This window comes from Eleutherodactylus coqui, chromosome 5 (genome assembly GCF_035609145.1).
Source record: "Eleutherodactylus coqui strain aEleCoq1 chromosome 5, aEleCoq1.hap1, whole genome shotgun sequence".
NCBI lineage: Eukaryota > Metazoa > Chordata > Amphibia > Anura > Eleutherodactylidae > Eleutherodactylus > Eleutherodactylus coqui.
The window spans coordinates 164,485,518-164,497,227 of record NC_089841.1 but is presented as its reverse complement, the minus strand read 5'-3'; the positions used below and the strand labels follow the sequence as shown (position 1 = coordinate 164,497,227).

Below are 11,710 nucleotides of genomic sequence, written 5' to 3'. Positions count from 1 at the left end.
TATGGGTGCATTCAACACGGGCATATGTGTATTCACAGGCCAGAATACGCTGTCGCCTTGCAGTTTTCTGCCTATTGGCAGTCTTTTTACGCGCATGGATGCACAGCATATTCACACTCGTAAAATAAACATGAACATATGTTAGAAGATATGGCATTCAAAATACGCATCATGTTTATCAACACAATGAGCAACCATAAAACCTCTGACCGCTCACCTGTTTTTTCCCCCTTTAACACATAATGAACAAGTTTAAAGCAAACTGTTTAATAGAAAGAATATTTACATTTTGTCAGAAACTGCCTGATATTTCACATGATAGTCTGTAGTTCCGTGTAGTTTTTATAGTATCTGTATCTTAATAGCATCATAACTTAAAACCCGAGTGGACGGCCACTACGCCAGATGTCAAGTTGTGATAGGTAACCTTGAAAAAGCCGGCATCTTCAATCATTTCTTTAAACTCCTCCTATAATGAAAAAATATAAATATAGTTCCATGAATTATTCATATATTACCGCTTCTGATTTATCATCTTAATATCTCCTTGAAGGGGTAGTCCTACCATAGCAACCTGTGGATAGGTGATAAGTGTTTGATCACTGGAATCCCAGTGAATGAATGGGGAGGTGGTCACACATGCATACTGCAACTCCAATCATCTCTATGGGACTACCGGAGACAGCTGATGGCTGTAGTCAGTTAACACCGGTAGTCCCAGAGAGATGAGTGGAGAAGTACTTCACACTCGTGACCACAGCTTCATGCAAATGGGAGTGTGGGGGTTTAGGACCCCCTTTATTTTGATTGTGGGGGTCACGGATAGCACCCCGAGCGATCAGACAGTTTGTACCTATTCTGTAGATTGGTGATAAGTTGCTATGTTGAGAAAGGCCCTTTAGGAGTATTATTACAAGCAGCAGATTGGTTGCAGAAATTTTGGCAACTTTCTAATTCATCTGACCGGGATTAGAGACATCATCATACTACAGAAGTATCCATTTACACGCGTACAGAACAGACCATCAGTCACAGAAATTTCTGCAACAAAGCTGCCACGTGTGAACTGAGGTCTCATTCACACTAGTATTTGTTTAATACTTTTCACCCAGATTTAAGCCAGGATAATGAATGGCATCAAGAAAAAGTGTCAGGCGCGTTCACACGTAGCAGATTAGCTGCTGCTAAAAAAAAAAAAAAAAAAAATCTGTCACAATCCACAGCAGATTTTACCCCTCAATGAACTCAATTGAAAGGGTGAAGGCTGGTACGGATTTGCTGTGGAAAATTCACAGCAAATCAGTTATATATACGAAGACATTCTAAGGCCGTTTTTACGCAGCCGAGAAAATCAGGCAAGATTTGTGCGTTGCGAGACGTACAAATATGAACCCCACTTTCTGAAGTGGGGTCATACATATGACCCCATTTTATTTATTTTTTTTGAGAGGGTGTGTAGGTGAAAAGGCTCTCTTTAAGGGAAGCTTTCCATGGATGTATTTGTGCACACAAAGAACAGAACCAATGGATTTCAATGGGTTCATTCTCAATTTCATCTTGGCGCGCTCATAAAAAAAACAAAACGCATAATACTCTATTCTAAGGCCCCATAGAGGTCTATAGAAAGTGCGCAAATGCACACCCAAAACCTGCGTAATTGCACATTATGCTGCACAATTCCACAGGAAAAAGAACACATCTGGAACTAATTAGACTACATAGCGTTTTAAATCACAGCATGGGTGTGTCCCGCGCCCATGTGAAATGTCCCTGTCAGTGCAAAAAAGTACAGCAAAATGCGCAAAAGTGTGACATTCATGGCACAAATACATGCATTTTTGTGCATACGCCCGTGTGAAACCAGCCTATAACTGGTAATCTAGGGGATTGATATTGCCAAGAGTGTAGTCTGGGGAGTAAAGGGTTTGCATGGGCCAAATGGCCCGTATTAGAATTTTTTTTAATACAATTATATCTGCTACCAGGTAAAGACAGTAACATTGAATACATGAGTTGCATGGAATGTCATATTTTATACGATACCTGAGGAGGAAACCGTCGAATACTCTCCACTAGATATTGGTAAGACTTCCAGTCACCGGCAATGACTTCCCCAAGCACCGGAATAACCTGGAAACTATATAAGTCATAGAGGCTGCCAGGAAAAAGAGAATACATTGAATCAGATTATTTCCATGCATCGTTAGGTCCCACATGTATATTCTGCTACATAGGATCTCAACCAATTTAGCCATTTTCAGCTATCCAGTGCATGCTTAGTGGTCTAGTAGGTGGGCCTATAAGTGATTGAGAGCTGTGTATGACAACATAGGATAGGACCGCCTACTGGACCATGAGACTCGGAATCCGATTTAACTGATTTCTCAGGTTCCCTTTATCCAGAACTAGAAAAAAAAAGGTTAGAAGATTGTCCAGAAACAGCACGTCTGTCCATTTAGTTTAGCTCCATTTACCCTAACTAGATGCCTCCCCACACGTTACCTACAATCCTTCTCTTCTGCGCTCACCATTTGTTTATCCCCATAGTCTGCAACGCACTACATTAATCAGGTTACCCCCCCCCCCCCCCCCCATCTTTGAAACGTTCAGCAGGAACCTGAAAACCCACCTCGTCAGATAATCCTACAACCCCTACACTACCATATGAGCAGCTTCTACCCTCCCGCATGCTGCCAGCTGTCTATGACTATGGGCTGGTTATTGGGGAAATAGCTTCAATCATGTAAGTAGAACATTGACAAATACTTGAAATCCTCAGAGAAAGAAATCAAATGCTGTCACTGATGATTGGTCTGGAGAGGGACCGCAGGGCGTTTGTAAGCTTGTGGCAGTAGCCACATTCACTGTCAGTCTGTAGGTGGTGGCATGAAAATGCTGAGCATTTATAGTAGGTGGCATGTGCCCTGGATTGGAGTACGCTGTATCTGTGTGTGCCTCCAGGATAACTTTTGTGAGTGATGGCTTGTTTGCAGGAGAAAATCAAGAATGGCAACGGCGCTCAGCACCACCATGTGGCATGACGAAAGATTCTCCACCACAGAACAGAATCATATTTATCCCAAACAGCAAGTTCATCAAAGGTGCATGTATATGTAGCAGAGCTGAGTTTGTCACCATGGATGTCACGTTGTGATACTACAACGAATTGTTCAAAATAACAAACGTCACTTCTTAAAACGAAATTGCGTTTGAAAGTCTGTATGCCGATTCTGCCCATTCAGAAGGCTAAACCAGCGTTTGGATCTGTAGCGAACTGTGCAGCTCGGCTGTGGGTTTCTACTGCCAATTTAGAGGCGAAATCCACATGTAAATATCTGCATTGAATTTGACTGTGGCACATACCCTAATTTTTTGAAGATATGAAATATGTCTAGCATCAAAGATAGGTAATTTGTGTTTGTAGCAATAACAACCACCATATTAACCCTTTGCAATCCAATTTTGGATTCAGGGTTTCCTAACGGGTTTTCTCTTTCTGCTATTATACTATGGTGCCGTCTGCTGGCTACAGCCAGTACTGCAGTATGGGACATGCTGGAGAAGCCCCCGACAACAGAGCGGCCAGTAATCTACAGTAAGAATACCCTGACGGACGTCTTCTGACATTGAAGCTGTACAGCCTTCAATCAGAATGTCTTTAGATGTCAGACAGTGGATTGGAAAGGGTTAATAATAAGAACATATTAGTTACCGGGCTAGTACTGGATTGTTGACTTGGCTGAATTCCAGACACAAAAATCTTCCTCCTGGTTTCAAGACACGGTAGGCTTCTTCAAGAGCCTTCAGAAATAGACCAGTGTAAATTATATACATAGGGTTGGACATTGCATATTTTTAACATTGAAACTTCAAATTGTAAATGCTTTGCAGTATAGTGATACAATCACAACCCGCTGCTGCAGTCCATTCGTTTATAGGGATGATCGCCGAGCGATGCCATTGGCTGCAGGGAGGCTGACTGCAGCCTGTAAAGATGTCAGCAGGGAAACTGGGGCCGGTGGTGGGGGCGAAGCAGGGAACCAGGAAATGTATCACAGGAGACCTAATGAGATGGCCTTTCATGACTCGCACAACCCCTTTAATCAACCGGTGACTATTGAACTAGTGAACAAATTCTGGCTCGTCAGCGGTTGGTGGCCATGTTTACAAGGAAATAAAGTGTTGCTTACTTTCACGCTATCAAGCAACTAATCGTAGTTATCTTGTGCAAGGCCAGCTTAAAACAGAATCAGTTTTGCCCAGTGTTCTTGTAAAGCAGCTTCACAAGTATACTTATTATAACGTATGACATAATAGTCATTGATATATGCTATCATTATATGTTATGGTTTGTATATTGTTCATACTGCAGTTTTATCCAGAATTTATTTAACTTTTGAAAAATCCAATAAAAGGAAACAGGAAAAAATATAATGTAATTTAAAAGGGTTTTCTGGGGATTAAAAAAAAAAAAAAAGAAAATATGCAGACTTACCTACTTCAAGGGCTCCCCATCCAGCGCTGGAGCCCTGGTGCCGACCACCATTTAGAACCCAGAAGCAGCCAATAGGCGGTCACATGCTGTACATTGTGCAAAAGGCTGCTAAGCCAATCACAGGTTTTTAAAGGCCATGGAAGAATCAGTGCTGAAGCCAGTGATTGGCTGAGTGGTCACGTGTGCAGTGCAGGACCGGTGACAGCGAGCTTCTTCCAGGTACTGGGCTCCAGCGCTGGATGGGAGCCTCTGAAGCAGGTCAGTGTGTAGATTATCTTTTTATTTCGCACAATTTTAAGCCTGATGAATTTTTTTGAAGTACTGGAAACTCCTTTACCTCCTTTATAAACACTTAAATTCTGCAGCAGTAGATAGAATGGTTGTATAAAATGATCTACAATAAAAAGTCACGAAACCCCTTATGAGAGAAGTAGGATTGTATTTTTTTATAGGCAGCAGAATAATGAGAGAAAAGACAAGCAAACAGATTATAGAGTAGTCATTATTTCTTTTAGTACTCACTTTCTCTAAATGGGTTACATTTCGAATTCCAAAGGCAATGGTATAAATGTCAAATTTTTCATCAGCGAAGGGCAATTCCTCAGCATCTCCAGCCACCCAGGAAAGCCCTTAGCAATACAAAATATAGGGTTTTCAACAAAATACCTTTCAATTAATATTTTTTAAATGGCATATGCAATAGTTGTATGATCAGTGGTGTTAGATATGAAAAGCAGAGAACTTGGTACTTCTGTCTTTTGTGTCCACTCCCAAGTTTGGCTCAAAAAAAACAAAAAGCATCAAAGTCTACATATGTGATACCAGCCGCAGGCTTCCTTCAGGCAGATTTCCTGGCATTTTTTCTCTGGCTTGTAAAAAATGCCAAGAATTTGCTGTGATTCTGCGCTGGTGCTTTTTTTCGTAGTACACAAATATTTTTTAGATTTTTTTTTTTTTAAACAAAATTCTATTGGAAAACACAAGACAAAAAAAACCCACTAACTGAAGAGTATGCCAGATTTGGAAAAAAAACAAACAACAAAAATAGCATGGGCCCAAAAAAACAAAAAAAAAAATTCTGTCTGTTGTACTTTTCATATTACCCATTAACCTATAACCAACAACTGACCACAACGGTTTTTGCTCCAAAAACACTGCAAATAATGTAGCATTGTGATGCAAAAAAGACATCTGCAAAGCAACTCTTAAAGGTCTCTTCAGCTTTAATCCCCTTACTAACTTTTTACGGTGGGCTTTAATCCCCAGGACTGTAAAAATACGCTCACTCGGGGGATTAAAACAACGTGGGCTGTGGACGTGACAGCTCCATGCTGTTGGCTACCGGAGATAGCCGAAAACCTGGAGCTGTCGTAAAGGGGGGCGCGGTGAGCGACCCGCGGTCATGCGATCACCGTTATCCAATGGATAACGGCGATCGCATTAAAGTAAATAGAAAGTTTTTTAAAAAGTTAAAGTTTCAGATCCGTGAGGAGAGCTAAGAGTACTCACCCCTGTCCTCCGCGATGTCTTGCGGCATTCTGATCATCTTGATAAGCATACCCCAAGACATTGGTTGTGGCATTTAAAATGCCGCTGTCAGAATTGACAGCTGCAATTAAGCGGTTAACGGCTCCGATAAGTGGCATGGATTATCGTAGCTGTTGCAGGTGCGTCCCAGCTGTAAGAAACAGCGGGCGCAGACGTTGTATGGAGCGGGATCCACCCGCAATCCCCCTTCATACATACCCCGCAGCTGCAGGATGTTAAGGGGTTAAACAGCACAAAATGAAGGAGCATACTTCAGCAGGACAAATTAGCACAAATTGATCACTTGCTTTATAATTACCTTCCGAATAACCAAGCTGTAAAGACTTCTCCCTCCCGACCTTCAGCATCTCCTTGTTTATATCACAGATCACAGCCTTTGAACCCATCAATGAGCCCTTCTGTTCTTGGCTATAAGACATTGAGATGTCCGACCACGACAGATTTTGTTGATGATCCAGTTTATTACGACGTATCTTTTCCCTCTGTGCTTGGACATAGTTAATAAAGCGAAAAGCAACATCTCCTGTAAGTATAAAACCTTGTCAACAAAAGGCACATTTTTTTTTAGTGGAAGCATAAAGAAATACAAAAAACAAGTAACAGAGGCAGCTCCCCACCTAGAACTACTAAGGAACCGAGCGCATGCAAACATGGAGTACAGTAAATTACTATAGATGATAATGGCTCTGTAGTCTGAAAAGTTACTATTAGGAGGCCGAGAGAAACGTTTTTATCGACATTAAAGAAATAATGTCCTGGCCGTAGATAAAGTATCGGACTTTCAGAAAAAATTAGCAAAATAAACTGCCTTGTGTGTATATAAGGAATATCACCATTTCTGGCCATTATATGATTTGTATTCTGCATTAACTTTACAAGTTTCCCCCTGTAGGCTGTATATCTGATTTTCAATCGGGAGTAGCTTGAAGTCATAAACTGCACAGAGGACTGCAAATTCTGCTCTCTAACTGTCTGCAGCACACACAAACATGTCATCATCATGAAAGAACTGCAGTGAGATAGAATTTCAGTAGCTAAAACACAGTAAACAGTCACTATTAGCTGTAGGTACATCTGTGTGTGCCAACAGAACTGAAATCAGTAACAGTAGTGTGAACGAGCCCTTAGACATCGGTTTCTTACTTATTTGAAATGTAGCTTTACTCTACAATTACACATGTGCAGTTATATTAAACGGGATATAAGCAGAATAGTTCCCGCTTGTGTCCATCCTCCATAGAGTATAGTGTACAAGAAAAAACCCCGGTAACAAGGTCCATTCCGTCCAGTGAGGTAATTGCGCAAAATCGTTTGTCTGCAGAAGTCCTAACTAATTATCCACTAGAGAGTTTTTTGGTTTCTTGTTAACTATTTTTTTTAAGCCTGTGTGAAAGTTCAGGCTGTTACCTATGAACTTGTGCAGTGGTCAGAGCAACAACTGACAGCCATTTGTAACCCATTTTATTGTTTGTCTCCATATGCACTATTAACCCCTTTAGTGGCACACCCGAAAAATCTCCGGGGCTTGTTGCACTGACCATGCAGTTAAACCCCAGAAGATTTCCGTGGACAGCTCTAGTGCTGAAATGTGCAGAGCACTGAGCTGTCATCTGAAATCTTCCAGGCTTTTAACCCCTTGCCTGACTCTGTCATCAGGCATGCATCCGGGAGAAAAAATTTTAATTGGTCTCTGATGCATGCCGTGCCACACACGAGAGGCTCGGGCCCCATTGAAATCACTGGGCAATGATCGTTATCCGCTACCACTGCTGTGACAGCAGTGGATTCCTTCACCCCCGCGGGGAGTCCCCTCATCGCTGAACACTGTGACACTGAAATACAAGACCTCCCCCGAAAATCATCATTTAAAATCCCCGCCTGCTGAAAGCGCTGTGTCTGATTCATTGAATTCAATGAATGGCCGAGCGCTGCCTGTGACTGGCTGGGCGCTCAACCAATCAGACACATCATTTCAGCCGGCGGTTGAAAGATCTTCAGTACAGAGCCAGGATGCCAAGCGGCAAGACCCGCCGGACCCTGACAGTGGCAGAGAGGTGAGTATATGTATTTTTTCTACACAAGCTAGGGATGATTTTTTAGGGAAGGGCTTATATTTAAAGCCCTTCCCCAAAAATCACTGTTGGGGTTGCCTACATCCCATTGCTTTCAATGGGGCCGGCGGCTGTAGCATCATATCTCCAAAACTGTACTAAATATTTTTAAAAACATTACACTCCCAAGTTCAGAAAAAAATTATAGAATTTAAATTGCTAATAAAAAAGTGACATTTTTGACCCATAAATAACTAAAAAAAATGTGTCAATTGCATTGTTGATTCATTTAACAAACCTGCCCAGTGAGGCATGACATGGTAATAATAAACCTGCCACTGAAGGGGTTAAAGGGGTTGTCCCATTATAAAACACTGAAGTCCGATATACCTTATCCAGCACATCCAACAATTTGGCAATGCATCTTCTTACCCCATTTCTCACAGTGATGGAAATGTCACATGCGGTCACCCAGCACACCACCTCCCCAAGTACATTTTCACGCTTTCCGCCAGTGTTGAGAACATGCTGGGAATTATACTTCTGGCTAGGGCAATGCATGCCACGTCACTAGTGACCTAGCAGTCGTTGCCTGATGAAAGTGCAGAAGCTATGGCCATGTTGTCAGCTATAGGCATGCATGGTCTGGAGCAGCTGCGGCGTCTGTCCTGCTCCATTACCGTGTGTGTGCAGTTCCCCCCTGTATGTGCATGTGTATAAAAGCCTTGCTGAGTCCAGGGGAGGGGTGGGAGTAGCATTGGCATAGATGCCAGTGCTTCTACTGATCGGTAAGGAGCCCGTTGGCTGGAACAAGAAGGGACATGATGGGTTCTCAGAAGACCAAAACAAAGCTGCAGTGAAGGATATACACGTGTTAGGGGGGGAAACCCCTGCAAGAAAAGTGGACTACACAAGAATATGAATCCATTACCTGTTCCCCCTGCTACATCTAGTAACTGAGTGCCCGGCGTGGGGTTCATGTAACGTACCAGCCAGTCCTTCCACAGCCGATGAATTCCCAGGCTCATCGAGTCATTCATGAGATCATAGTTTTTAGCAACATTTTCAAACACTTGATACACTGAAAAGACAAAGTCAGATAATATCAGGTTATCAGCAGCAGCGCTGGGGGAATAAATGGACTAAACCACAATACTTTTATTATACAAAGCCTGAACAAAAGGAGAAAACTAAGACGGTTTATGAGGTTTCCAATGAGTTTCTGAAAAAGTTGGAATGTGATTGGTTTCTAGTGGTAACTGCTTCATTTTTCCCTTGCACTAGTTTTGCTCAAGGTCCTCAGAGAAGGGGGCCAAAGTTGGGACATCGCCCTTCATTGTACAGAGCAGAACAAAGAAAACCAAGTGCTCGGGGGACGTATGCCATCAATGAACCCTGTGCCTTAGAATTGTGTAGTGGCGGAACCTGGTACTGCAGCTCACTTTAAGGGCGGCTTCAGACGACCGTATGTCGGCCGGGTTTTCATGCCCGGCTGATATATGGCGTCCCTCTCTGCAGGGGGAGGAGGCTGGAAGAGCCGGGAGCAGTGCACTGAGCTCCCTTCCCTCGTCCCTATTTGCAATGGGAGGGGGCGGGGCAGGGGCGAAGCTCAATTCTGGAACTTAGCTGCGCCCCTGCCCCTCCAATTGCAAATAGTGGCAGGGGGTGGAGAGGGGGCGAGAGCTCAGTGCACTGCTCCCGGCTCTTCCAGCCTCCTCTCCCTGCAGAGAGGGACACTATATCGGGCAGGTGTGAAAACCCAGCCGATATACGGTCGTCAGAATAAGCCCTAATCCTGAGGAAGAACCCTGCATAGGTTCGAAAGCTTGCTATCACACCATGTATTTTTGTTAAGGCCAATTTGGACGGAACGAATGTCGGGCAAAGGATGCCCGACACTCTTCCCTGTGTGTTCTCTTGCACGGGGGCTAGTATCACTGGTTCACTCACAGAGCAGCCAGCAGGGGGCGGGCAGGTGCAGGAGATTTCTCTCCTCACGCTCCCCCACCCCTCTCCATTGACTTAAAGGGGTTGTCCCGCGCCGAAACGGGTTTTTTTTTTTTCAATAGGCCCCCTGTTCAGCGCGAAACAAACCTAATGCATGTGTAAAAAAAACCAAACGTTTAGTACTTACCCCGAATCCCCGCGCTGCGGCGACTTCTTCCTTACCTCAGCAAGATGGCCGCCGGGATCTTCACCCACGATGCACCGTGGGCTCTGTGCGGTCCATTGCCGATTCCAGCCTCCTGATTGGCTGGAATCGGCACGTGACGGGGCGGAGCTACGAGGACCAGCTCTCCGGCACGAGCGGCCCCATTCACCAGGGAGAAGACCGGACTGCGCAAGCGCGTCTAATCGGGCGATTAGACGCTGAAATTAGACGGCACCATAGAGACGAGGACGCTACCAACGGAGCAGGTAATGGAATAACTTCTGTATGGCTCATAATTAATGCACGATGTACATTACAAAGTGCATTAATATGGCCATACAGAAGTGTATACCCCCACTTGCTTTCGCGGGACAACCCCTTTAACATAGCGGCCGTTCAGTACTGAACAGCTTCTATTTACACTGAGCAATCAGCCCATCGCCCATCGTTTATGCTGCTTGTGTCCACCACACAGGACCTTGGCCAATCAACGGATCGTGCACCAAGTGTCAGCGCACAACATGCATGGGTATTGAATAGAAGCAGTTAGCTCCGACCCCTGTGCGGTGGCTGGCACTTGTAATTGCAGGCGCAGTTCTTATTAAAAATCAATGAAAGCTTTGCCTGCAATTACAAGCATCACCAACACAGGCTTCTACTTCCATCCATGTGTATTGCAGTGCTGACCGCGGGCACCCAATCATTTCATCGGCCGGGGTCCTGAGCGGCGAACACGAATTTTCCTGGCTGAACGTCTTATGACATAACTGAACAGCGCCTAACAGACCCCCGTTGACTATAATGGGGTCCATTCAGTTTCCGCTCAGCTGCCCGGCATATTACTAGAAAAAAAAAAGCGCTGCATGCTACATCTTCCAGTATTTTGTGCCGGATCGGCAACAGAGCCTCCGACCGGAGGTCGCCCCACGCTGATAGAGGTCACAATTTGGCACAAGCAGCATGAACTGATGACCCCTCCGGTCAGCTGCTCAGAACATCTCAGGATCTCCATTTAATGTGCAGTAACTACAAGAAGCTTCCTGTCCGCAGGGGCCGATATTCCTGCTGGATGATTCCAACATCTAGACCACCATGTACGGTGACTAGATGGGGGTCTCCGATGGCTATTCAGTGTATGTAATATGTATTACCTCTTTGCACTGCTTACATTTACTGTTTATTCACCTATGTACTATATGAATAGACCTATGCCGGTACATGCCGCCCGCCATGACGCCGCTGGTTACCTCTCTCCCCCTTCTCCTCCTCTGACACTGTCTGGAAGCCGAAGTGCGTCTCCTTCCCGGTGGGTTGTGTCTGGTGGAGGCGCTGACAGCCAGGCCGCACAGCCCTCCATGAAGCTCGGCACAGCCGGCTCACACTACACAGAGGAGCCCCCATAGTGACCTCTACGCGGTGCGCCGCCAGTCCGCTACCGACTAACAGGCCAGAAACTACACGTCC

At 44.5% G+C, this 11,710-nt stretch overlaps 1 protein-coding gene across 1 annotated transcript; it reads right to left on the bottom strand.

Moving 5' to 3' along the window:
• Nucleotides 1-251: 251 nt before the first annotated feature.
• Nucleotides 252-11,689, bottom strand: COQ5 (coenzyme Q5, methyltransferase). Its single transcript, XM_066603639.1, has 7 exons — nt 11,494-11,689; nt 9,026-9,175; nt 6,342-6,566; nt 5,018-5,124; nt 3,713-3,801; nt 2,044-2,155; nt 252-469 (listed from the first exon to the last, which is right to left on the bottom strand). The coding sequence occupies exons 1-7, from the start codon at nt 11,645-11,647 to the stop codon at nt 368-370; spliced, it is 939 nt and encodes a 312-aa protein (XP_066459736.1). The 5' UTR covers nt 11,648-11,689; the 3' UTR covers nt 252-367.
• Between the last annotated feature and the right edge of the window lie 21 nt (nt 11,690-11,710).